The sequence below is a fragment of the Columba livia genome, chromosome 16 (assembly GCF_036013475.1).
Source record: "Columba livia isolate bColLiv1 breed racing homer chromosome 16, bColLiv1.pat.W.v2, whole genome shotgun sequence".
In the NCBI taxonomy this organism is placed as follows: domain Eukaryota; kingdom Metazoa; phylum Chordata; class Aves; order Columbiformes; family Columbidae; genus Columba; species Columba livia.
In genome coordinates this window covers 14,173,167-14,199,709 of record NC_088617.1, presented here as the reverse complement: position 1 = coordinate 14,199,709, position 26,543 = coordinate 14,173,167, and the positions used below count along the sequence as shown (strand labels likewise).

Genomic DNA, 26,543 nt, shown 5'->3' with positions numbered 1-26,543 from the left:
TCAAACGTCGACTTGATGACAGCAAGAGCTTCTAACAGTGTTCATGGAAAACTCAGGAATTTCTCTCTGTTCTCCAAGGAAAGGCTGCAATTTAGCGACTTACTGATTGTGCCGCAGAGTTCTGCCGGAAAAGTGGATCCAAAAAGACTGGAAGTACTCGAGTTTAAGACTTATTTAATATTTTTTCATCATCCATGAAACACAAAGAACAATTCCATAAACGTATAGTTGTAAAACATGCTGGGAAGTGTTATCGCATGCTTAATCTAGAAAACATGTATGACCCAAGGATAAAACACAGCACATACAACACCTCTAAAACCTATTTATGCATATGGGCGTTTTAAAAATGATGTGATGAAATGCAAGGTGCCAGCCCCACAACACTGAAAGCGCTCAAGACAGTAATTTCAAACAGGACAGGTGAGGATCAGCTTTGCATTCCAACCAAATCTGTCCTTGGTAACAACAAACCAAGCCTCGGTAATATGAGACTCAGCTTCAGCTCTCCCATGGCTCATCCCCGAGACAGACACCATCCAGAACTGCACATGTCCTGTCTACAGCATACGTTAAATCCAGCAGCTATTACAGCAGCCATCAATCAGCAAAACTAAGTTCAGAGCTGTCTGCTTATGCAACTGAAACAAAGGCACTTTGTCAGATGGGGTTCTGTTTCCTCTTAGAAAGATCAAAAAAAGTAAAGAAGGAGAAATATTGATATGAATTAATTTCAAACTCTTTTTAACACTTTCCCCCAGCATTTGCAGGGCAGGGATTCCCATGCAAGTCAGAAGCTGCAGGTTCTTCTCCCCAGACGAAACAGCCAGGCAAGACTCCCCAAAGTGACCGAAGTCAACGGCCCACAGGCAACCTCAGGGAAGAGCAAAGGACTTGCCACAAACAGAGGAAAAAACCCCAAACAAAACCCTCAGACTGCATGAAGACATTGCACTTTATCTGCTCTCCCCCGGCCCACACCAGTCATGTTTCAACCAAAACGGTGCTGAAACTGAAGTGGACATATTCTGCATATCCCCTCCACAGCCATTCAGGTTTTCTTTCCTTACTTAAAGAAAAATGCTTGAAAAAAAACACAACAGAAAAACAGGGAAAAAGAGCCCAAAATACTCAGTTAAGAAAAATGTTCTTAACTGCACATAGAAGCTAACTGTGAAGGCACACAGCCACACTGCGGCAGCCCTTTCCTCTAGAAACGCCAAACGTCTCCCTGCCTGTGTGCTTCTCGTAGTACGAGCCATTTGAACAGCACAAAAGCAGCTGCTGCTGCAGGATGCTCGTCTCAGACAGAAGGACAGACAGAGCAGCTGCTGCTGCAGGATGCTCGTCTCAGACAGAAGGACAGACAGAGCAGCTGCTGCTGCAGGATGCTCGTCTCAGACAGAAGAATAGACAGCCTGGCAACCAGTTCGTGCTGCAAACGGAACAGCGACACGGGATGTTCTACACTGAGAAGCAACAAACTCTCACCAGGATTCCACTGGCCCAGAGGCAACACGCTGATCTCATTTTCTTACCAGAAAATACATTTCCAAATAAATTACGTTTTAGCATAAACTTCTGTGTGTCAATATAAATGCAATGGGTGTTACATCATCCTGCCTTTCTCCAGGATAAACACTAGTTTCATTTTTGGCTTCTTTGTGATCAGAAAGGGTAGTTTTCCAGTCAAACTGCAAGCGTCAAAACCCAGAAGTGCTGCATAATTTGTCCAGGAATGTACAAAAAATGCACTTTAATCCACATTCGCATCTAGCCCACGGATAGCGATGTTTTCTCAGTGCTGAGTCCATTTAATGCTTTTAAGGTCAATTCCATCCTGCACCATTTCCCAGAGGGGGCTGTAAAGGAGAAAAATGAGGACTTTTAAAATGCACAGGACAACATCAACAACAATAACCAAACACAACTTCTTCAACTACACAGGCACTTAAGAGACACCAATCTTTCCTTCTGGAGGTCAGTGAGCTTCAGATGATCAGTCCTCACCTGTCTCCTCAGCCCAAAACTCATGAGATGCAAGGGCAGGTTCTCCACCTCATGTCCTGCTCCCGCTTTGGGCATAAAGCACCCATGTCTATAGAGACTGAGCTCTCGCACTTGACACTGTCCAGAGGAGTCAGGAGCCTTTCTGTTTCACCAAAATAAAACAACTTATCGAAACATAAACTCAATAATACTCCCTCTGGCTTAGAAACTTCTAGGTACTGCCATGCACGCTTGCCCTACTCGTGTTCTTTCCCAAAGGTACGATCTGGGAGGTTTGTTATCAGGTTTGGTTCCCTAAAACTTGGTCACTGCTAAGATCAGGCCACTCTGGCAACACCGCTTGCTTACGCACAGAGACACCACCAGAGATCTGAAGCAAACAATTCCAACTAAATCCAGCTCCTCAAATGCTTATGATACCTAAGAAGTCTTTTCATTCAATAAGATGTCTCACCTCATTTCCCTCAGCCTCTTCACATGCTGTATGCACTTCTGCACTGTATAATCTACTTCTTCCTCTGTAGTGAAACGACCAATGCCAAATCTAAACCAAAAGAAAGCCATTAAGGACTAGAATAATGTGTATACAGAGTAGTAGAACAAATGCACCTACTTTCAGTAGAGAAGAAAAATATTTGGAAGCATTAGGGAAGATGACTCTACACACCGTATAGATGAGTGAGCCAAGTCTTCGTCTGTTCCGATTGCCCGCAAAACATAGGAAGGCTCCAGAGAAGCTGACGTGCAAGCACTGCAGAAAGGGAAGGCAGGAAAATGTCAAGTTTTTGTTAATGTCTGATGCTACACTGAAGTAACACCTTGCTCATCTCCTCCAGCAAAGAGCGTGTCACTTACAGACATTCAATATTACTGTGATTCTTTACAACCACCTCTATCAGCTTCCCCAGCCTCTTAGAACCCCCCAGTGAACACAAGCAAGAAGAGGGGTTTCTGCTGCTGAGGAAAAGAATGGAAGAGGCAGGCAGGGGGAATGAGGGTAATAACTTAGGAGCATGAGGTAAGAGGAGAGAGCACAGACCGCGCATAAGAATAAACCCAGTGCCAAGCAGAAGCAGTGGGAACACAGACAGAGAGGGAGCTGAAGGGAAGGCCATGAAAAGGAGCCAAGACAGAACTAGCCAGAGAAGGTAACACACCAACAGGAACTTTAAACAAGAGGAAAAGACTTCACAAGCTGCTGTTTGGCAGCAGAACAAATCAATGACAAACAGCACACGGAGGAATCCAGCCGGAGCGAGATGATCCAGTTACAGGCCTCAGGAGACAACCTCCATCGTGAAGCAGGAGGCAAAACTGGTTCCGTGTTGTTACTCGATTTTTACAGGTAGCAGCATGCAGCACAAACCAGAGCTGTTTACAGCTCTCTGGTGCACAAAGCAGAGCCTCGGAAGAGATTTTCAAATCACAGAAGTGTTCGGCTTCAGAGACAGTCATGAGACTTGTTCTTCCTGTTCACAGTATCAACACAGTGCTAATTAAGATATGCTGACTGCTTTGTTCTCAAAGGTGAGGGAAGGAGGGCATCTTTACACCCCATTAACATCATCATACCCATCAGGTTTGTCTTAGTAACAGAAATGTTACTGGTCAGTCCCATAGAGTCAGAGCTTCATAAAAGTGTATTCAACTTTCCTTCTGCTTCTGCATTAAACACCAGCACTATGAGCTACTTGAACTCCAATACTTGTCCAGCCTCGCTAGTTATGATCTGCCACTCGTGTGAAACCCGCTGAAGGACAGAAGCTGCTCAAACACTGGCAGCCTTTACAATGAAAGTGTCAGCAGCAGGTACAGGCCAAGGCTACTCAGATGGCAGGTAACCAGTCTGCAAGGCTGGCAGGTAGGAATTTCTAGGGGATTTTTGTTTGGTTTTGTTTCAGGATGAGTAAACTTAACCTTCATTTGAAATGTGTCACTTCAGAGAAATACCATCTTAGAAAGCAATCAATGCCAGGCTGACTTGTTAACCGAATAAGCAAATAGGGGGCACAGAAGAGATCAATCTGTAGTTTGTCCTTCCTAATCTGTAGTTTGTCCTTCCTTTAGCAGATACTATTTTCTCTCCAAAATACACTGCTATCCTTCCCACACATTCCACCTACCTTCCTGAAGACAGAGCCACGTCTTTCAGAGCCATCAGAAGACTCTCCCCTTCCACATAGGCAAAAGATAAATTGACGCATCCTACATACAAATAAATCAGATAGAAAAAAGAACCTGATCAACCGAAATCTGGGGCAAATCCTGCCCCATACAGCAGCACTTGCACAACGTGTGGCTAAAGTGCATTATTCAGTCATGGCCATTAACACAGGAGCTAGCTGGTTCCAACAGGCTCAGGATTGTGCTCCTTACCTGGATAACGATGCTCTCTGTCTCCATTCATAACCACATCAGGAACTTCACTCATTATTTTTGTAACCAGTCGTTCTGCCAGTTGGGAGATTCGCTTATGGTCGTACTAGCAAAGACACCAGAGAAGAGACCAAGATAAAAATCAGTGTGGAGTTTGACCTGACTCAAACTGCTTTGTGTCACCAGCCACGAGCAGACTGAAGCAGCTGGGTTTGGTTAGACTGGCAGAGAACACATCTGAAACAAAGAAAACTGTCACTTTGCCTACTCAGGAGACTGTTTTAAAAGAGAATTACCAGTTTGGTCCTAGCTAGCTCAACCTGCAAAACCATTTGAAACCATTCAGAAAATTCTATAAACACAAGCTGCCAAATTGGCTTTCATCAAAGCCACGAGTTCTTTGTGCTTTAAGATGACATTTTGCAAGACGAGAAAGGGCACCTCTTACAGTAAGTGCCCCTTATTCGCCTAATAAAGACGCAGACTCACAAATGACTGGAAACTCAGTTTTTACAACACAAAGCCTACACAATGAGAGCTGCCCATGTGCGGTGTCTCGGTCTAGGTTGAAAAATGAGGTCATTTGCACTAAGAAGCAGTAAGGGTTGGTGTCAGCCCCGGTACACAGACACAGCCATACACACCACGTGCAATTCACACCTGTTTACACGTCTGAAAAAGCTTCGGTAGAAAACAAGGCTATTGCAGATATTACTTGGTTTAGAAACACCAAAACTCTGCCAGGAGAGGAAGAGAATCCAGATGTGAGGCTTGTGCAGAATTCAGGCTCTGCAGCCCCTAATGAGGCTTCCAGAGCCCCCGCTCGGATGGTGGATCCCTGCCTGGCTCCAGGAAGCAGTGTGATCCTTCCTGTACAGATATCTGGCTTATGCATCCCACTGGCACTACAGGAGAGGATTTTTACATTCCAGCTGCAAGGGATGTGTCAGTGCTCACAGGGGCAGCGGCACTGGAGGCTCAGACACCAAACCTACCACTAAACTCTGCTGTCCAAGCTAGGAAAAATAATTAATTCTTCATTGCAAAGCTACAGTGAACTTGAACTTACATACATTTAATAGGTATGATAATGGACCAGGTAGTCTTAATTTTTCAATATACATTTCATAAACATGATTTATTCTATTTCAGAGATGCTGCTAACACATGTGTGCAGAATGGGACTTAAAGCTGTATTTCACTAGAACTGCCAACTGTAAACCTGCTGTAGGAAACCATGATTCAAACCACTTGCGCTAGCTTGGCTGAATTAAGGTAATTTTCCACGAGCTTGTTGATAGCATGGTCCTTTGTTTTGAATGTAGTTTGAGAACAATAAGATAGCACCATGGGACAGAGTTAATGTTTTCTTCCAGTAACTCCCCAGTGTTTGGGACTTTGCATGAAAGAATGTAAGAGCTCACTGATGTTGGTCGTCCCCCAGTTTCTCATGTTTTGCAGGTACAGAGGTTTATAATGCAGGGAGGAGCAGATCCAGGCCAGCTGACTCAGCTTGGCCAACAGGAGTGTTCCACAACATAAACCTCATATTCCATATTTAACCAGGAAGGTGCTGGGAACGGCTCTTTCCTTGATGGCCACTGTTCCTGCTCCTGTTCCTGTGCCCAGGGCCCAATTCCTGTGACATCCCTGTGTCCTGCTCTTGATCTCCACGTCTTTACTGAACTCACTTTGCTCGCTGTGTCTGCCTTCTGGTGCTCATTGCTCAGAGCACACGTTCTAGTGGCTAAGTATTGTTCTGCATTGGTTTTCTTTTACCATGATTTTATTAAATCTGTTACTATTTCAACTCTCAAGTCTTTCCTCCTCTTTCCCTTCCAGCAAAGGACAGGTGAGTGAGCAACTGGTTTGCTGTATAGCTGCTGGCCCAGGACTAAACAGCAACACAACTTCAAGAAAAAATCAACTTCAGAAAGACGAAAACCAACTTCCAACTACCCCAAAACAACCCTGAAGATCTCAAAGAATCTACTTAACGTTACAACATGAGAATCAAATTTAATTCAGGCCCATGGACACAAAAAGAGCTACAAAATCTGGAACTTAGCTGGCCCTGTTATATTATTATCTGGAATCCAGGACAAAGGCTTTCTCCCCCGTACCTCCATCTCTTGCTGTGCCACTTCACAGGCTGCCCCCAGGCCCACCACTAAGGGAGTGGGCACCGTCCCCGAGCGCAGGCCCCTCTCCTGGCCCCCCCCGCTCTGCAGGGGCTCCAGCCGCACGCGCGGCCGGCGGCGAACGTAGATGGCACCGACCCCTGGAAAACAAGGAAAGCTGGTTTAGTACACACCCAGTCCGGAATGCATGAAAAGGCACTTCAGGGTTTGGAAACATTCCTTATTTCCACAGCAAACACATATTTGGACACCTCACTGGAGAAAAATGTAGCGAACACACACAGACGCACAATACTCTCTAGGAAATGGTGTTTCTTCCCACTGTTCATGTTCCTCTTCATTCAGGCTCCCAGAGCTTCAGTCCTGGGAGAAGCTCAGTTCCTCCCTGTGCGCTTCAGCCACTTAAGGACTCAGCACTTCCCCCACTGCTCACAACTCTGTGCACAGCTGAAGTTCATCCCTTTGCACAGACGTTTTTCGGTGCAAATATTTCATTCACTGATGTCCCGTTACTGACTGGCAACTGAAAGCTCTAGAGCTCCTTTCCCGGGACTACCAGGCCAGCACTGCTCTCAGGAGTCCTCTCCCTTTCTTCTCATTAGCGAAACTCATCAGCAGCACCAATTTGCAATGGGCAGATTAGTTGAGCCTGTTTTGACAGCTAGCCAGTTTCACTCTCTTGTCTCCTCACCTAGAAACCCGATTTCCATGTCTCCTCGTGCCTTGGCACACCTACCGGGTGACGGTCACCACACGGAGGATGGTGGCAACTTCTGGTCATAATAAGCTGTGAAATTTTATGTCCGTCACCTGCCCTAAGTTATTGGTTGAAACCTTAGTCGTTGTCCAGAGACAGGTCTTCGGCTCTCAGGAGAGCTCGGACAGAAAGACAACACATTGGAAAATACAATTTTGCCTGTTGTTTCTGAATAGCACACAGAATACAGCAAACCTGATTTCTGTCTGTCTACATACCAAGTAGACCGTAACAGTGATAACAGATGAACTTTTACTATTTGGGCATCAACTAGAAAACCCACAGCCAGATTTTAAACCCCATTCTGCAAAGAAGATTCACAAATGGAGCTGGGGGGATGAAGCCATTGGAAGCAGAAGACAACCAAAATCACTAAGAATTTAAACTTTCCAGCTTCCTTTCGATCTCCTCGTTCCACATTACCCTTGGGTCTAACCTCTGCCTTATAATCCTGCAACTTCATTTCAACCGTTTCAGCATCAACGCTGCTTCACACAAGCAGATGGCTCCTGAAACGCCACCGCTCCTCACGCCGGCACCATCAGAGGATGCTGTGAAGGCAGCTCGGAGCCCAGCAGCTCTGCAGATCCACTCAGCGCAGCGCTAAGTCTGGCAGTCATGCCTGAACTACCCCAAGGCCAGTCCAGTGCCAGGGCTGGAACAGTTTTCGACAGTTTAAGTAACAGTCACTAGGACAGACAGGTTTGAGTCCATACCTTGTGGCAGGCATGGAAACAACTCTCTAGACAAGCACTTCAGTAAGTACCTTTGGGCCCGTAAATTTTATGGCTACTGATGCTCATTAGATCAATTTTCATATCATTGACATCCATCGGAATTTTACCAACTGCTTGTGCAGCATCTGTGTGGAAGAAAACCTTACGTGCGCGGCAGATCTCACCTGTAATAAAAACACAGAAGTAAAAACCCCACGTTATCTCATCTAATCATTATGATTCCAATGATGAATCTAAAGCATCGGCTGATAGCAGAGGCCAGTTCTGAGGTGACAAAGGAAGAAATGGGTGCTGTCACGTTTCTCTGTGTAGGAGTTATCGTAGCTGGTGCCTCGCTGGACACAGGTTTCGGCAGGCCAGCAGGTAAGACTACGGGGAATTTCTTCAGTTGAGAAATTAAAAAGACTTCTGATGTTAAGACGTGAGAGTGTTTGCAAACCCACACCTATCAGGTTTAAGTACAAATGGCTGCAAAGGATATCAAAGTTTCCCCTCAGCAATGAACACAGGTGAACAAAATTAAAACTTTTTTCTTGATTCTTTTTCTTCTCAGCGTCAGTCCAGTACAAGCCAGCTTAACTTGCAAGTTCATATTTGCCAAGTATTTTTATGCTATTTCCTCTATTTTCCAAGTTTCGCAATTCTCAGCTTCAAACACGTTCTCAAAGCTGTCACTAGTCCTCACACACACTACTCCCACCTGAACTCACTTAAGCCTGTAATCAGTGGTTTTGCATCCAGAGCTAAAACAGACTAAGGAACAAAATAATGGGCAGTGAACTTAAATATTATTTATTTTTGTCATCAAAAACCTCACAATTCATCTTCCACAGAGTCCAAACCCAGCACAGTTGCACCAAGACCTCTCCTCCGCACGAGTTCAGCAACAGCTTTCCCTCCTGTGGCCCAGCAAGAGCCGCACTGATACTGTCAACGGCAGGCCTCACGCTAACCGCGCCTTAGGCTGGCTCTGCAAAGCCTCAGTCCTGGCCTATTAGACCTACTATCACGGTGTTATGAGAACTTACTGTGGGAACCAGAGCTCGGTACCAGGTATCTCTGGCATTTAAGAGTAGGAGAACAGTAACGCTCTTGACACTATAGGCACAGTAGGAACATAGAGAGTACTCAAGCCTATAAGCAACACACTGGTGGTCAATTTTTTGTCAGTTAAGAAATATAACCTTGAAGAGCCTTGGGGAAAGTGCTGCTTTGAGGATAATCAAGAGAAAAAAAAAAAAGCAGCATCTAAGCAAGAGCAAAATGAGCTGCACAACAGGCTAAGATGCCTGCGCGGCCTGAGGAAACAATCCCCTTCAGAACCACGCCGTGTAACTGCCAGGGCAGAGGCCAAAGCCCAAAAGCTGTCTGCAAACTCAAACATCTTATCAAAGGACATCTTGGATACGAAGGGGACTGGGTGGGGGGAGTTGTCACTGTCATAAGGAATTCCTCACTGTTATTGAGGAATCACCAGGGGATGTGGGGAGCTGCATGTGCCACCGCTCGCCCTGCCCGCTCCAGCTCTGCCCTTCCCGCTCCAGCTCTGCCCTTCCTGCTCCAGCTCTGCCCTTCCCTGCCCCAGGTCCCTGTCCCTGCTCAGGACTGGGCTCCCCATCTCCCCGCCTCCTCTTCCAGAAACCCAGCTCTTCCGCAGCCTTTCGACCTCCAAACCAATTGTTCATGACTGTATATGGCAATACTGGGGGGAAAAGGTGTCTACGTGTGGTGCCCACCATCCCCTCCCATCCCAAATTCTGCATGTTTCTCCTCTACAAGTGCTCCAGAAACCATTACAACATGTAAACTCAATTTGGCCAGTGATTCTGTGCAATTTTTTCATCCATCATGCAATTCAGAATGAAACCAGAAACAGTGCAGCTGATCTGTGCTACAAGGCTATAATAGCTGCAAAACTCACTGTAAAAGTCTTGAATTTTGTCCTCATTTCCCTTTAAAAGAAGTTTTTGTTTGGGACAGCATTATTAATTATTCCTTAAGCATACTACCCCTAATCTTTTGCATCAGTAGCCCTTAACCAGGAAAATGATCAAGTAAAATGAAGCAGGAGTGACATGAGCTGGCCTCTGGAAGCCACGGGGTACTTACCGATGTCATGAATTGGCTGCTTTACCCCTATTTCATTATTCACAGTCATCACAGAAACCAAACTTGTATCGGGCTGGAACGCAGCCTCCAGCTCCTGGTGAAATATTCAAAGAGACAGAAGCTGTGACTAACAGCAGAAGCAAGATTCCTGTGCACACCTCCAGTCTGCCAGCAAATCTTCACCACCAGCCCCCAACTAGTGCTTTGCCAACAACCCACTGGGTTCTGATGAACCGTCCTGCTAAGAGCACCAACCCACGTGAGGAGGAGAGTCCTGCAGGACGAGGAACGTGACCACTTGCATTTCAGCCCGTCCTACCCCCCAGTATGCCCTGTGCCACCTGCCTGGATTAAATCAAGTCAGAACAGGCTTTTGCTGTCTCATACATTCCTCTGGACTATTTTCTTTAATGAATTAACCACTCACAAAACAGCTTAAGCCACATCCAGACCAAGCGAGGCTGGCTCTAAAGGAGCTGCACTTTCCACAAGGAAGCGTCACGCACAGGGCCCTGACACCAAAGTTGCCAGAGAACACAAGTGACACTTGTGTGCCCGCAGGCCTGAGCCCTCCACCCCACCACACACACATCACCGCCCCACGCTGAGGGGCCAGAAATGAACGCGGTGCTGCCCCGTACCACAGGACACAGACAATGACACAAGGCGCTTCGGCTCCTGCACCCCAGGACTGCGGCAGGACACCCAGAAGGGGCAGCTCCTGGACTGCAATGGGGACCGTTGTCACTGCCGTGTCTGACGCCTGGAGTAGCTCAAGCGATGGAATTTCACCACTAACGCTTGTATCACAGCAGCTCCATCCCAGTCGGGTACTGGGCTCTCTACAGGGTGTGCAACAGCTCCACCTGCGCGGCTCTGAAGCCATCCAGAGATGGATTTTTTGATTGAGAAGCAGCCTAGAGCACCAGGCACAACAGCTAATCCTTCTCCAACTGTGACCAAGATTTCACCGTGACTCTCACTCTGCCCTGCGGTTTGTATCATTCTTTCCTCATCATCAAGAAGACACAAGGTCCTCTTGAAGCAACTTGAAGCAAAAATCCCTTCCATTTTCCCTTTCTGTCAGTAAACAACCTACCTTCAAATCTATGAGTCCATTTTTTTTAACGGGTAGATAAGTGACCCGGAAACCTTCTGTCTCCAAGAAACGGCAAGAATCCAACACGCACTTGTGCTCTGTCTGTGTAGTAATGATGTGCTTTTTCCTGGATTTATAGAACCTTGCAACACCCTGTCAGGCACAATCCATGAACAAGAAACATGCTGTTAGACCACTAAAGAAAGCAAGTGTTAGACAAAATAACTGAAAACAAGAAATTGCTATTTAAATGCAATTCATTTGAATCTCGTTTGTTTGCCCCAAAGTCATGAATGTAAAACATACTGACACGTAATTCACACTGTATATTTCCACCAGCACTCATTTTTCAAAGCATCTCCCTTTCCAAAAAGCCTGTGAAAATGTTAAGTGATGTAAGTTCAAGACACTTTTAACAGAAAGTCCTTTCAAAAACCATTTGCAATGGAGCCACATGCAGTGAAAAGTCCAAACATACTGAAGGTTAAAACACAACATAGTCAGTCAGAAAATAGTCTGGAATCAGCATTTCCGCTATATTTCATTGTAAAGATTTTAATTATGTAAACCAGAGGACTGTACTTGGTGCACGTAAGATAAACCTGGTCCTAAAAACCATGTCCTGGCCATCCCCATATTTCCTCCACGTATGTACAGAATAAAACAAGGAGTGAGTTCAGGAATGCAAATATTTCCTAACTACACCAACATATTAACATTCAAATCATTGAAAGATACATAAAGCGCTTAAAAGCTTCATTTTAACAGAATGAATAACTATAAAACTTTTACCTTAAGTGCCATGTTATTTGACTCTGTTGCACCACTGGTAAATATAATTTCCCTTGGATCAGCTCCTATTAAATCCGCAACTTGCTGTTTTGAAGAAATACGAATTTGATTTGATGAGATAAAACACAAGGAACGCACCAAAGCAAAACACATGCAAAATGATTTTAAGAATGAAGTCATGAACATTTTCTGCCTTAATAGAAAATGCATAAGGAATCCACAGTCATTAGCAGTCGTGGTATTGAGCACTGGCTTGTCATAAAAGAACAAAAAAGTTAAATAGACAAAAACCCAGTAAACATTGCTTCCAAAAAAACAACAAAGACCCACACCTAATCCTAGGAAAATGATAAAATATGAAGTTAGCCCATTTACTGCAGCAGCACGGCTGTGACCTCAGGAAATCAAAAATCCTGAGGCACCTTTCCCTAAAGCATTGGTTTCTGCCATTTCAGCTGCTCTTATCTCTCTATTTTTTCTTCCAATAAATCTGCTAAAGTAGAGCTAAGGAACGGGAGAGCTGCTAAACCCAGCTCACAAAGAGCTAATTAACAACAACAGTTTCATTTTGATTTTATTTCAACACCAGAGCGCGGGTGCCAACATCTCACCCTTCTCGCCTTCTCCATGGCGGCCTCGCTCTCCCAGCCGTAGGCGTGGGTGCGGGAGTGGGGGTTGCCGTAGTAGGCGGTCAGGTAGGGCAGCATGCTGTCCAGCACCCGGGGGTCCTGCAGGACACAAACACCAGCTCAGAAACGGGGGAAAAGCATCTCTGTCTGTGTATTAGAATGGGGGTGGTCAGTAGGTCAGAGAGGTTCTCCTGCCCCTCTGCTCTGCCCTGGGGAGACCACACCTGGAATATTGTGTCCAGTTGTGGCCCCTCAGTTCCAGCAGGACAGGGAACTGCTGGAGAGAGTCCAGCGCAGCCACCAAGATGCTGGAGGGAGTGGAGCATCTCCCGTGTGAGGAAAGGCTGAGGGAGCTGGGGCTCTGGAGCTGGACAAGAGGAGACTGAGGGGGGACTCATTCCTGGGGATCAATATGGAAAGGGGGAGTGTCAGGAGGATGGAGCCAGGCTCTTCTGGTGACAACCAGTGACAGGACAAGGGGCAATGGGTGCAAACTGGAACACAGGAGGTTCCGCTTAAATTTGAGAAGAAACTTGTTTGGGGTGAGGGTGGCAGAGCCTGGCCCAGGCTGCCCAGGGAGGTTGTGGAGTCTCCTTCTGTGCAGACATTCCAACCCGCCTGGACACCTTCCTGTGTAACCTCATCTGGGTGTTCCTGCTCCATGGGGGGATTGCACTGGATGAGCTTTCCAGGGCCCTTCCAGTCCCTGACACTCTGGGGTTCCGTCCCTGCTGCCCCGCCCCCCGTGACCGGGATCAGCAGCACTTCTGCTGCAGCGTCTGGGTTCAGCTCGGGCCAGATCTTGAAAACTGGAGGTCACTGCACGTTACAGACGTCACCTCCGGCAAACACGAGTATCTGGAAATTATGTTTTGTGCCCCTGCATGAAACCCCGATGTGCATCAAGGCAAGCACAGAAAAACGGGGTTTTCCGAGCAGAAAAATACAATGTCCTAAAAAGCCAGGAAAAACGGCAATTCGTTTTGGTCAAATAAATTTCTTGCTGCCTCTCAAAGCGCCACCCGACCCGCAGGTGTCGGTGTCGCTGTCACCGGTCCCGGGAGCGGCGGTGGGAGGGGCCGGAGCAGCTGACCGGAGCGTGACCCGGACCCGCCGTGCGCCGGGAACGGGGTCTGTTGCTGTTTGTTGCTGTTTGTTGTTGGTTGTTGTTGGTTGTTGCAGCGCGGGGGAGCCCCGGGCCCGGGAAACACGCGAGCGCCCCAGAGAAAAAGGCCAGGAACGAACTTCATTTCTGCCCTTCCCGCTGCGGGACCCGCGGGCCGGGGCGACGGCAGGAGCGCGGGGAGAGGCCGGGCCCGAGCGCAGCCCTTACCAGCGGGGTGGTGGCCTGGACGTCCATGTAGAGCGGCCGGAGGGCGCCGCCGCCATCGCCGCTTGGCCCTGAGGGGAGGAGGGAGGAACGAGCCGCTGTCAGGGACCGCGGCAGCGCCCGAGCCTGCCCGGGCTCTGCTCCCCCCGCGGCCTCACCCGGCGCGGGTCCCGCTCCCTGTCCCGGTGCCGGTGCCGGTCGCGCCGTCGAGAGCCGCCGGGAGGCGGGGAGGACCCGCGGGGCCACCAGGCGCCGCCACAACAGCATGGCCGCGGCGCTGGGAACGGGGCGGGGCCGCCACTTCCGGTACGTCACGGTGCGCGCCGGAAGCGGAGAACGGAGCGGGCAGCGGCGGCGGAGCGAGGTGCGGGCGGAGCGAGGTGCGGGCGGAGCGGGGCGCCGGGCGGGCCGGGGCGCCGAGGTGCCGCGGGCAGAGGGGTCTGGGCGGCGGCCGCTCCTCCCCGGGGAACCCGCGGGGCCCCTCGGTGCCGCCGGGCCGGTGGCAGCCCCGGGGAGACGGGCCCGTTACCCGGTGCCGCCGTGCGCCGCGTTGCTCGGGGTCCAGAAGCAGCTCGGGGGACGCAGCGGCGCTCACGGGGCCGAACCGGACCGTCCCCCGGTCCCTCCCGGCTGTTCCTCCCTGACGGGCCAGGACACGGCCCCGAAAGCCGCGAATCCTCCGGCTCTGCCCCTCGGGCGGCTCCGGACGCGCAGGTCCCGCTGGCAGCGGGTCCGGTGGCGGGAGCGCGTGGGACGCAGCGGTAACTCGTGCGCGTTCTGTGCTCTCTCTTCTAGATGCCGGTGACCGTGGGCCCGTACGGGCAGTCGCAGCCCAGCTGCTTCGACAGAGTGAAGATGGGCTTCATGATGGGCTTTGCGGTGGGGATGGCGGCCGGAGCGCTGTTCGGCACCTTCTCCTGCCTCCGGTGAGCCGGGGAGCTGTCTCCGGGAGCAGGTCACGGCGGCCACAGCCGGGCAGGAACGCTCCGCCCGGGCAGGGCCGCGGGGCTGCGCGTTGGCTCTGGGGTCCCACTCAGCGCTGGCCGCAGAGGGCGGGGCCGGCGGGACCCGCTCCGGGCCAGCGCGCCTGGCGGCCGCGGCTCCGCAGCCTTTTCCTGCCGCTCGCCGGGCCGGCGGCGCCGCGGGAGCTCCGCTCGGGGCGCCGCGGGTCTGTGCGGGTGCACGAGCAGCCCCGTGCGGGTGCACGAGCAGCCCCGTGCGGCTCCGGCGCTTCGCGGGCTGCGCTGCCTGCCCCTGGGTACCCGCACCGCGCTGGGTTTGGCTGTGTCGTCGCCCCACACGGAGGCAAAGGTGTCCTGACCCCGAGGCTTCAGTGGCAACAGTGTCTGCAGAGCCGCGGCCGTTGTGAACCGGAGAGGAACAACGTTCCGCCTTCCCCCGGCGCTCCCCGGCACGGCGACGCAGCAACAAACAAACAACGCTCAGCTGCTCCGAGTCGGCGCTCGCGCTGCTCAGTGACAGGTTTTGGCACACAAGGAATTACCGAAATACGCTCTTTTGTATTTTGCAGGACTCGTTCTGCTTGGCGTTTTTTGATCTGTGATTAAACATGGGTGGTGATTTAGTAGCGGGCCTAACAGGAGGAAAAGGCACAAAGCCTAATCTTTGACAGGGTTTAAAGGGTTTTCTGGTGTCTCTCAGATCCTGGAGAGTGTTTGTAAGCAGTTCCATGTTAGCAGAAAATACAGCTTGGAGTTATTTGGAAGAGCAGTAAGGGTGGTTGTGTCGTACTTGAATGACACAGCCACGTTACTTCTGCTGAACCATTTTTGAGGGAAAACCCCCATGCTTTAAAACTGAAGTGCAGTGACCCTACAGTCGCTGCCGTGCTTAGAAGCAGAATATACAAGAGAAGGAGCAATTCTTTTTGCTTCAGCCTGACCTCAGGTAACTGGGAACCGCAGAACAGAAATGCCTCTGGACACCCCCAGGCCCTTCGGTTTCTCTCATATTAAAAAAATTGTGTCAGTGGCAAATATAAAGTTAGTTTCAAAATGTTTTAAGTTGGTGGCATTTAAACGTACTGCCACTGCAGCCAGACACCATGGTAATGCAACCGCTCAAACCCTTTGTATTTTCTGGCAAATCAAATACACGGACAACACAATAGTATTTTTTTTCCCCAAATTAAGGTTATTTGGGGCCCTGGCAGGTGAAGCTGGTGCTGCTGGTGACAGGGCAGGAGGGAACAGCGGGTACCGCTGCGGGAAGAACACACGTGGGCCGTTAGTGACGGTCGCTCTGGTGCCCTGAGGAGAACAGCTCCGCTCCCGCGCAGCAGCCGGGGCTCAGCACCGCAGCCCATCCCACGGGGGCAGGAGGTGCCAGTTTAACTTCACTCGGAGGAGGAGGAGTTTGATTTGGGCGCTGAGGCAGCCAGGAGCTGCTTGTATCGGGTGTTTCCTGCTCTGCGTCTGTTACCTATCAGGCTTCGGCTTTTATATAATTCTTGTGGTTTTCTTTGTCTCAGGATCGGCATGAGAGGACGAGAGCTGATGGGTGGAGTTGGCAAAACCATGATGCAGAGCGGAGGGACGTTTGGGACGTTCATGGCTATTGGGATGGGAATCCGCTGCTAACCTGGAGCCCGGGTTGGGGCCAGAGCGCCCCGGCCAGCCATTGCTCCTCTGTACCATAATAAAATCTTTCGGTATCTGGAAGTGAGAGCTCGTCATGAAATGGGGAAGCACCATCCTCCTCGCTCTGCTGATTGTAAACGCGCTTTTTACCCAATTTCTACTTTCCTCCCATCTCTTACTCCTATGACAATGAGAATTAATAATCCTTTGTACCACATTAAAGTTCCTATTTCACAGACTAAAGTACAGCGCACACATTTCTCCATTGGGTACTTGGCAGCTCATATTCCTGATGTGTCGATGCTCCGTTGCGTTTGTGCGTTCCTGAATTTAGGAGAGTTACTCCGTGGCAATTGCAGATCAGCTATCGAAATTCCTCTTGCAAAAACAGGAGGATGGAGCTGCCCCCGTTTCTGAGTTCCAGGGTATGGGGTAAACACACAGAGAACGAGGGACCCTGAAGGACTTGGGCAAGCGCTGCAGCTGAGGGCAAACAGCAGCAGCTCCGGCCCCTTCCTGGCAGCCAGTGGGTGCAGGACACGGGTGGGAGCAGCGTGGAGCACGTCCAGGAACAGCCACGGCACTGGAAACACTCAGACTGCTGGAGAATGGAAAACCACCCGTCACATGGCAGCTAAAGGTATTTAGTGATGAACCAGGAGGGTGATGTCAACACCAGACTCTAACCTTGTCAGGCTTTGAGTCAGGCCTTTCCTAAAGCTCACGCTCAGGCTTAGCTGTGCTGCAAGTCCCTGTGTTACAGCTCAGCCGCTGCGGCTCTGCGGGTGCAGCCTCACCCCTCACTGCGCTGTGCAGCCCGTCCAGGACAGCAGGGATGGTCACGGCTGCCGCCCCTGATCAGAAGGTGCTGTGCCCATTTTCACTCCCTTGGCGAGGGCTGGGACAGGCTGCACCGGGACAGGCTGCACCGGCCGGGGTGGCGCTGCCAGAACAGTCTCATCCACAGCCCGGGTGTCCGAGGAGCTCAGGGTGTCCCAGGGAGAACAGGGGATCCCTCCTGCCCTTCACCAGCCGGTCGTGCTGCCGACCCTGAACTATGAAATGTTTGGTGTTGCAACTCCCGTTATCTGCCCTTTGAAACAAGGGTCATCGTTGCTCCTGCTGTATTTCCGTGTAAGGATAGGGCAGGTTTGCAGCAGAGCAACCGGACCCAGCACCTGTACAGCATTTATGTAGCACAGGTGCTGCTTCTCCAGATTTTAAGGGAGAAACACAAATCTACCACTGGAAACCTCTGCCTGCTGCCATGTGGCTCAGGAACCTCTGAAACTCCGCCAACAACTGAGCTGAGCAGCTACAGCTCGTGTCACTCCAACTGCCACCAGTGCATTAACAGTCAACAGCAGAGCAGCTCCGCTGGCTTCAGCAGTGTCACATCACACAGCACCACGTACCACAGCCTCAGCCCCTCTGCACGTTCCCCTTGCAGCAGCTCCCGCTGCCCAGCGCCCTTTCCTGCCCTGGCTGAACACCCCAAACAGCACGGCCACCCCAAACTGCAGCCCCAAACAGGGGCAGCCAGCCCAGGCACGCTCTGCACCGCCCAGCCAGCCAGCGGTCACAAACAGGGCGGTGGGAAAGGGGCAGTAAGGGGCGATCGGGGGGCAGGATTCCCTGTGGAAACCAGGCTAAAAGCCAACATCAATTCCTCCTCCATGCTCCCGCTTTGCCGTGATCTCTGCGGGTTCAGAGCAGCAGGAACCAGCCGTGTCCCCAACACCCACGGCTGCAAAGCACCTGTCACCTCCGCACTGCCTAAGTCACACCGGGAGAGCGGAGGAAGAAAGCTTCAGGAAAGGCCTTTTTAAGAGAATTTTATTTTGAGTGGTTCTTACAAAGATTGTTGCAATATGAAAGTCTTTGATAGAAATATCAAGCTGTCTTGTCAAACACACTGAAGTAACCCAAAAATATATTTCAGAGCTCACAGAGCTTAAAAAGAGCAAAGATTATATGCAACCAGAACAAAACATGTTTCTGTATTTCCTACTGCTTCTCAGACTCGGCTGAAATCCTTCACCTGCGCCACGCTGCGTATACAGAACCTGTCTGGAAATGCAGAGATGGTTTTGTTTGGAAACTTAGACACACCTCACACAGTATTTACAAAGAAACTTTTACAGATACATTAATCAAAAGTTACCATCAAGAAATAAAACCCTTCAATCCTTCTATTCTTACCAAATATTCAGCACAACGCAAGCTGAGGGGCCGTCTGGTCAGCTTTCAGTAGCCTTTTGAATGTTCCATTTATACAAAACACTAAATATGTCCCTTCATAACGTCTATCTCCGATATCAACCTTTAGCAGATCGCCTACATTTAGTGAAATGTAAAATGTAATTGCTGCATTAAAAGAAAGGCTTGTGAAACATTAAAAATGTCATTATGTCCCATCTGCCTTTTACAGAGAACTTGTTTTCTATGAGCTACTTCTCAGTTCCTACAGATCACCTTAGTAAATGTACAAGAATTACAAGGCAGAACAAGAAGTCAACAGCTTTGTATACAGTGGAAATGCTAGTTAGGGAGAATGAACACACTGCATTTCTGCTTACTTCATTTTATTTTAAACGTAGCAGGAAGTGTACACAAAATGACATTAAATCCTTTCCTTTAGTTTTATCTAAATAAAAGATAACTCAATCTTCCTCCAAAAAATAACTATGTACAAAACTGACTAAATCCATCTTCATCGTCGGACAGGAACCAGTAGCTGGGTTGCAGTCATGGAGTCCGGGAAGAGGCTGTGGTACGTGGGAAGAGGTACGTAGGCTGCCGTAATCATTTTACCTGAGCAGAACAATTAAAGGGGAAAGAATAATCATCAGTATTTGGTATTTCTGTAACTCACGAAGAAACGTCAGTCTGTACGGGTCACCCACTCACCTGCAAACCACCTCCCATGCAACGCGTTCACAGCTGCGATGGCAGCGGCGATCGAAGGACATTTGACGTACACGTTGCCCTGGAACACAGAAGCGATACAGCCCATCAGACGACCGGGAAACCTGCCCGGCTCCGCGCTCAGGACGCGGCCCTGGCTCGGCCGGGGTCCCTGGCTCGGCCGGGACGCGCACACCTGCCCGCGATGCTCCTACTGCTGTCAGCCGATAATGCAGAAGGAGCACCGGGAAGCGGAGCAGTGGGCAGTGTCTGACTGACACGCATTGCCACGCACAACCAGTCACCTCAGCACAAAACTTCTCTAAATAGGATTCTGCAAAACAGCCCAAATGTGAGCCTGACCTGAAACGATCGCTCACAATAAGCCTTCAAAGAGAGTATCGAATGGTTCCTGACTACAAATCTCATGTGAAACAGCAAAGCAGGAGCTTGGCCGCCTCAGCTCCCAGCCGCCCATCGAGTTCTGCAAGCCACCAACTTCAGCCACAAAAGCGTCACGAGATCCGCAGTCCAGGCTGGTACATGAAGGGGTTAAGCGCCCCATTCCCCGGGGCAGGAAAGGTGGCCAGCACCTCACCGAGGCCTGAGACACTAAAATTCCTCATAAATGAACTTCAGCATCTGTCTGTAGCTGAACAGGGACTGAGACAATGGGGAAAAGCCCGTCAGAGCAGGGCAGGAAGAGCCTCAGATGATTTCTAACGTAAATGACAGACTGATCTTTTAATTCCTCCAGAGATACCTAAAGCTTCCCATCCACACATTAAGCACTACAGCAGTCTAATCCAGAGCACTGCAATGTTCACATTCAACAACTGCCAGACATACAGACGCCCACATTGCATTTTGCTGGCTTCTTACTTAAAAACAGAGCATTACTTGAACCAGATAGAGATCCTAGCTGAACCAGATGTTACAGGACAGGAGAAACAGAGTCCAGCCTTCCCTTCAGCAGCCCTTGCCAGCCTGTACTGTTCCTCCCGTGACACAATCACTCCTTTGGAGGGGGACCCTGAGATCAGGGGCTCCCAGCCACACAGCTCTGGCCCCAGCCTCCCCCGGCACAGGGATCCCGGCTGGTGGAGCCTCCAAGTGAGATGCAGCAGCACACAGCTTTAGTCTTCCTGCGCACACCGCGCTGTAGATTGGGGCGGTGCACAGGACCACACGTTCAGTGGGGGCTGCGATCCTCTTGCCCCCAAATCACGGCTTGGGGGCTGGTTACTGACAGCCCTCAGCCTGGAAAGAGCCCTAAACCCACCAAATGAAAACTCTTAAAGGACAAGGTGACCAGAATCTAAGCCAGGAGAACAGAATAGCACTGTGGAAACTGCGGTTCAAACAAAGTATTTTAAAATATCAGTGGTTATTTTGTATCAGGGTCGCTACTGTAACAAAATGGATTTCATCTGACGAACTGCTAATTCATGATACAGTAGCTACAGTTTTTTAATTTTAAATCTACTTGCTAATGTGAACCAGACCTGCAGCAGTATGTGCTCAGACACTATGGGGGGTAAGTTGAGGGCTGTTGCTTTGTGGGGGTTGTGTGTTGGTTTTTTGTTGCTCTCCCCATCTGTTGGACACGTTGTTTTCTCTGAGACTGTAACAGGATTTACTCTGGGAAAGGTTTCCACCTCCCATCAGCCCAGCAGTCCATAGCAGTGATGATGAGGGTTACCAAATGCCAGCAGAGACTGTCCGTTGTTTTGTGTGCCAGACTGCAGCTCAGCTCTAATTCAACATCTCAGTAACGCACATCAAAGGGTTTCGGGTGACAAGTCTTGCGTAGAGGCAGCCCAAGGACAACAAAGGTTTGCAAGTGCCAAGGGCAGGACAGTCCCAGCTCAGCAACACCGGCAGGGACAGCAGCGAGATGTCAGCCTCGAACACAGCACCACGCTGCTTCCGGAGTCTGATGGTTAGAAATCAATCTGACTACAAGAGCACTTGAAAACAGTACTTCAGTTTGGGCTGACATTTCTACATAAAGGGGGTTCAAGAAGGCCAAACCTCTCTATACACCTTCCAGAGTTGATGTTCTTAGAGCTGAAACACAGGGGAAGAGATAACCAGTTTGCAGCATGTATAGAAGTGAACACAGAAGAACGTGTTTGCCTTTTTACCCCGCAGGCTGAGCCCCTCAAACAGGCATTAACCTGCAGTTAATTCTGCACAGGAGCCCCTTTTCTCTTCCCCCAGTTACAACTCCGGGCGCTGCGGCTGCCAACGGCACCATTGCAACGTCACAGTGAACACAAGCGTTTCCAGCAGGGACCACACACCCATCTCAAGCCCGCTGCAGCCTGTATTCTCTAGACACAGAGGAAACTGCAGTTTTCGGGCAATGTGCAGCTTAAGGGAAAAGCCCAATATCAGAAATCAAGAGGCCACTACTCTTCAGGTTGTATTTCCACAGCAACTTCTGCTGTGTAAATCCCTAAGAGCAGACTGCTCTCAAACCCCCACTGGATTTACATACAGTGACTCAAAACAGGAGGGAACACCACCTACGTTCTGCAAAAACTGTAAAATAACTTCAAGAAATCTAGAGTCCGCTTAAGAAAATAAAATAATACTTGTAATGCTCCCTCTATACGCTACAAAGCAGCAAAGCTCCTAAAACCCGCTCAGCGTGTCCCTGGGAACAGTCGTACCTGAGCCGAGTTTTTGTCTACATAGATGTGGATAACTCCTCCGTGTTTGTTACACTCCTCAATGACATCATCTTTAATTTCTGTATCCCAGCCAGCTTCTTCTTCACTGTAGGGGGTGGAGGAAGAACAGGACAGAGATGGAATTGTTACCACTCAGACAAAATCTTTTCTCAGATGTTAAAGTCATCAACAAATGCCAAACAGAAACGAAGATAAATCACTTACGTTTGGGGATTGAACATGTTGGAAAGCTGGAAGCACTGTGTAGCTAGTGGTTGTACAGAAGCAGCTGCAGCCAGAACTGTTGCAATGGAAAAAAAACAGTAAACAAATCTAAGAACCCACTATGCATGGCTACAAATTCAATTAGGATCTTCTACATATTCTTTAACATCTCAACATTCGGCAATAATAGCAGCAGCTCAAGGGCAGGAAAGCACAACTTATAACTAGGCGCTGTCTATGATAGAGAAACTTTAAATTGATCAATCCACAAAACAGCAGAGATGAACTACAGCTGGAGCTGAGAAGTGAAATGATAACCCTGCACATCGATCTTGGCAGATTTTCAATGTGAACACCTAAATGCAGACAGATATCTCCACAGGTATCTGCACGTTCTGCCCAAGTTGTGTGCCAGCAGCAGCTTAGAATGGAACTTTGCCAGTAGCTATGGGATTATTACTTGTCATTTATTGCTGCTCATCATCGCAGCTCATCATATGAAAGACAAGCACTGTCCTATAGGCTCAAGCTTCTGTTTGTTAAGCTGAATTAACGGCCACCTTCTCTCTACATAAGGTGACATTCGGGCTGTGCGGTCAGAGTGAGATGGTGACTAATCTAGGACAGTCGTACCCACCTCCTGATTCTCAAGTGACCGCTCTGGTCCCCACCTCCAAGGCAGGAAAAAACCCCACACCCAACCACACCAAAACCCACACATCTCCCGGGACAATCACATGGCTGGGAAATATTACCAGCACTGGGGAAACGCTACAAAGAAAAGGCTGGGTGTTGAACACACATTGTTGCTTTCAGTCCATAAACAATACATAGTACAATTCCTACAGGCACCAATAAAATATATAATTTCTCAGGGTGCTGGCAAACTCTACAGCAGAAGCATTTCACTTATAGACATCTGCAACAAAACCTACTGATGACAAGGCGTATTAAATGCTAGTTTACCTTCATTCTGCTGAGATAGTCTTGTTTGCAAATCTAAAGAAAAATATACAGAAGTTAATTAGTACACTTGCGAGCATTATTGTATCGTTACCTGCCAGGTTGCTGAGCTTGTATTTTTGTGAAGACCTCAACCCACTCTCACTGTTCCTCTCTAGTTGTGAGTAGTTTCACTAATTTTACCTTCTCAGCTTTAATATTTGGTACTTGACAGAGGTTCCATGACCACAAAGGTATTTCAAAGAGAATCAATACCTTAAAAGCAAAGACATGGCCATGTCCTTTAATTCATCGTATTGTTTCCACCTTGCCTTTGATGTGCTTAAATTCTTTGTAAGATGTACTTTGTTCCATGAGAAAATAATCACAGGCATTAGAAGTCTGGCATTTTTACTAACAGGAAGCATTTCAGCACATAATTATCCAAATGCGACATTCTGAAAGCAGTTATCAAATTTAATTTCAAGTAGAATAAGGTGAAATTTCACCTGTTATCTTTTCATAGATGTCACGACACAAGTTACTTCAGTATTTTTCAAATTCAAGCCATTTTAAAAGTGTTCCAAGCATTTAATTTGCTAAGAAAATGCTAATTACATGTTTAATACCATGCAGCTGTCCCAATTTGAAATAATGGGAACAAATGCAAGCTTTCTAACTGTTTCCAAGTACATGATTCCAGTACTCAACATCTTTAATGCAACAGAAAACTTCAGAACGCAAGAAATGTAAGCATAAACCTCTTAATTTATGCTCTGATTTAATTCACACAAGCACAAGGAGCTGCAAGACCTTCACCTTCATTGCCTTGTTCAGAGCAGTGAAGTGATGGACCCCACGGCAGCTCCCCAGCTCAGCCCTGAAGGGACCAGGTGTCAACACGCTTCTTCCCTTTCCAACAAACCGTCTTCCACAGCCCTGGGGCCAGCAGGAGTGAATTCTCCTGCTCTAAGCACCAGAGCCCCAAAGACCAGTCTTGCCCAGGTGCCCTCCCACGGGAAGCTGAATGCACACTGATAACCACACTGATAAACGGGAGGTGGAGGAGCAGGTCTGCAGGATGAGCTACAACAAGAACCAGCTGTGCTGAGCGTGTTTTCCATCCTCAACTACACAGAGTGAGAAATACCAGAGTGGGGAACACTATGTGAGCTCTACAGCCCCTGCACCAAACAGGGCAAATCACACACATCACCAGTTCCAACTCTGAGCAGGGCTGAGGGTCAAACCAGTTGACAATATTTTGCAGCAAGGAGTTTCGCAGGTTGATTATCTACCTCTGAAACATACCCCCTGTCCAGCTAATCTTTCCTCAGCTAACTGAATTTTCTCATTGCTCGTGACTGCAGAATGGTCCTCTCCTTGCACTTCTAAATTCACTCAAAGTTTAGAAATTCACTGGCGCTCTTCACTGTCAACTCATTCTTCCCTACATGCAGTTTTAAACAGTATATGCAAACTAACATTATTACAACTGTCAAGTTAAGATCAAAGTAACTTTTTTCAGTATGTTCTGTACACATAATCTGTACGAGTAGCAAGTTTAGCACAACTACATACATGCTTAGTACATTGAAAGCAGAAATACAGAACTACTTGTCAAAGCATTTTGTGTCTTTCAACAAAATAAAGTTGTTTATTCTGAAACACAACCAACCAGCTTTAAACAAACAAAAGCCTGAGAAGTGTTCCCCAGTTTTCTAAGTGGCTACTTACAACAGAACAGCAGCCTAAGGTCCTAGATAACAACCTCTTTGTCCCTCTGTTGCACCACACTATCTCCATCTTTTTCATAAACAGATAGTTCCTTCCCAAAAGTAAGGAATATTCTGTCCCACAAAGCATTACAAGAATGTTCTATAGCTTCACAGTTATTTTAAGTTTCAGAATTTACTAGAGAACAGAAAGTATCCAGCTACAACTGTTCAGCTTCAATTCTTTCTCCTGCTGGAATTTTCTCCATGGGAATAATATCTAAGTTCTCAGGTCTCCCATAAGACTAATCATTTAGTTTATTTTAGTTTGATTCAACTTCTCTCGAGCATGGGTGACCAGAACCGTTCACACATGTGTAGGCAGCATCTCGGATGCTCACACATGGTACCTCTAGGAACACAGCCGCACCTTCAAAAATGCATCACGCTGACAGTCCACATTCACTCACTGATAAACTGGAGTATTTAGATACCTTCTTCCTCCTTGGCTCTCTCTCACTGCTAAGTGAAAGGCTACATAACTAGAATTTGTTTCAATCCTGAACAGGTGAACAACATACAACATCCCAAGAATCCCTTCCTGACAGCACCTCTGTATTTACTCACCTCACTCCTACTCTTGTTGACCATTGTTTTCAATGTCATCATCAAACAAGATCAGCCCAACACTGACCTTTGGCTTCAACAACAGCCTCCATTCCTCCCAGCTTTCCCTGAAAACAATCCCTCTTTCTTTGAGCCCGTTTCTTCACGCATCTTGTCCTCCCTGCACTACCCACTCCTCTGGTTCAGTAACTTCCAAATGACAGCAGTCAAAAGTTCAGAGCCTAGTTCTACTACTGCTCTTCTGACTGGGAAAAGCCAGTTTTATTGAAGATTGTTAGTCTTTAAATGTAGTTTCTCTGAAAAGTATGCTACACTTCAATAATATTCTCCAGTTTACCCATGTTCAGTATTGACTTCTGAAGGAGAGAAAAATCAGAGTAACAGGACTGGAAACTGGCCAGATCATGTTGTTCTTCTCCAAGTGTAGGTGATTTAGAGTTAGATGTCCCAGCTATATGTTGTGTCACAGATGTAAAGTATTTATCTACAATACCAGATACCAGCCAGCTGGAACTGCACATCTCGTGCTTCGTGTACCCATTCCCTCCCTAATTTGATGGGAGTTTTCTTTCTGCTCTGAACTGAGTACATTCAGCTCTTACTTCCTGACCAGTGTCCCCACTACAAAACTGAGGCAAGGGGATTCTTTCAAAACATTTCTAGAGTAGTTTTTCATCCAAACTCGGCCCTGCTTCCTTTTTGTTCTCTTGAAGAGTTGGTAGATCATCATCTATGCTTTCATGTCTTTTGCAAGGTCTAACTCAAACTGACTGTTGGCTGGTAATTCTCATTTTATCCATTTCCCAAACTAAAAATATATGTTTATCATCAGTATTATCTTCCCCCTGTTCTTCAGAGGCTCTGTGCTT

General features: G+C 48.3%; 3 protein-coding genes across 12 annotated transcripts in view; 1 reads left to right on the top strand and 2 right to left on the bottom strand.

Moving 5' to 3' along the window:
- Positions 1-157: 157 nt before the first annotated feature.
- Positions 158-14,273, bottom strand: NFS1 (NFS1 cysteine desulfurase). 2 transcript variants are annotated; one of them, XM_065032671.1, is made up of 13 exons: positions 14,139-14,273; positions 13,984-14,051; positions 12,633-12,749; positions 12,022-12,105; positions 11,230-11,382; positions 10,131-10,224; positions 8,051-8,185; positions 6,510-6,667; positions 4,387-4,492; positions 4,134-4,215; positions 2,678-2,761; positions 2,465-2,554; positions 158-1,862 (listed from the first exon to the last, which is right to left on the bottom strand). In XM_065032671.1, exons 1-13 carry the CDS (start codon positions 14,245-14,247, stop codon positions 1,799-1,801), a joined length of 1,344 nt encoding a protein of 447 aa, XP_064888743.1. In that variant the 5' UTR covers positions 14,248-14,273; the 3' UTR covers positions 158-1,798. The 2 variants fall into 2 exon arrangements, with proteins under 2 accessions (XP_064888743.1, XP_064888742.1); XM_065032670.1 differs by having other exon boundaries at positions 13,984-14,247.
- On the top strand, positions 14,190-16,823 carry ROMO1 (reactive oxygen species modulator 1). Of its 2 annotated transcripts, none has more exons than XM_065032675.1 (3): positions 14,190-14,344; positions 14,776-14,906; positions 16,472-16,823. In XM_065032675.1, the coding sequence occupies exons 1-3, from the start codon at positions 14,246-14,248 to the stop codon at positions 16,578-16,580; spliced, it is 339 nt and encodes a 112-aa protein (XP_064888747.1). In that variant the 5' UTR covers positions 14,190-14,245; the 3' UTR covers positions 16,581-16,823. The 2 variants fall into 2 exon arrangements, with proteins under 2 accessions (XP_064888747.1, XP_064888748.1); XM_065032676.1 differs by having other exon boundaries at positions 14,336-14,360.
- A 1,576-nt stretch (positions 16,824-18,399) lies between these two features.
- The window catches only part of RBM39 (RNA binding motif protein 39), a 29,997-nt gene continuing 21,853 nt past the window's right edge, over positions 18,400-26,543 (bottom strand). For 7 of the 8 annotated variants that reach the window (XR_010466671.1, XM_065032667.1, XM_065032665.1 and 4 more), the window contains 5 exons: positions 23,357-23,389; positions 22,391-22,466; positions 22,166-22,271; positions 19,491-19,569; positions 18,400-19,394 (listed from right to left, as the gene is read on the bottom strand). Coding sequence is in view for 6 of the 8 variants with exons in the window: in XM_065032667.1 (XP_064888739.1) it covers positions 19,294-19,394; positions 19,491-19,569; positions 22,166-22,271; positions 22,391-22,466; positions 23,357-23,389 (395 nt within the window). In the remaining 2 variants the exon portion in view is untranslated. Of the gene's footprint in view, positions 19,395-19,490; positions 19,570-22,164; positions 22,272-22,390; positions 22,467-23,356; positions 23,390-26,543 lie in introns of those variants that run through there. The other variant, XR_010466670.1, reaches the window with a different exon arrangement.

Coding starts and splice junctions, on each gene's coding strand:
- NFS1 (XM_065032670.1), bottom strand. CDS start 14,247: ATGCTGTTGTGGCGGCGCCTGGTGGCCCCGCGGGTCCTCCCCGCCTCC. Junction 11,383..12,021: donor CAAATAACATGGCACTTAAG/GTAAAAGTTTTA, acceptor TGTGCCTGACAG/GGTGTTGCAAGGTTCTATAA. Junction 4,216..4,386: donor CAGAGAGCATCGTTATCCAG/GTAAGGAGCACA, acceptor ATTTGTATGTAG/GATGCGTCAATTTATCTTTT.
- ROMO1 (XM_065032675.1), top strand. CDS start 14,246: ATGGCCGCGGCGCTGGGAACGGGGCGGGGCCGCCACTTCCGGTACGTC. Junction 14,345..14,775: donor GGCAGCGGCGGCGGAGCGAG/GTGCGGGCGGAG, acceptor TCTCTCTTCTAG/ATGCCGGTGACCGTGGGCCC. Junction 14,907..16,471: donor GGCACCTTCTCCTGCCTCCG/GTGAGCCGGGGA, acceptor TCTTTGTCTCAG/GATCGGCATGAGAGGACGAG.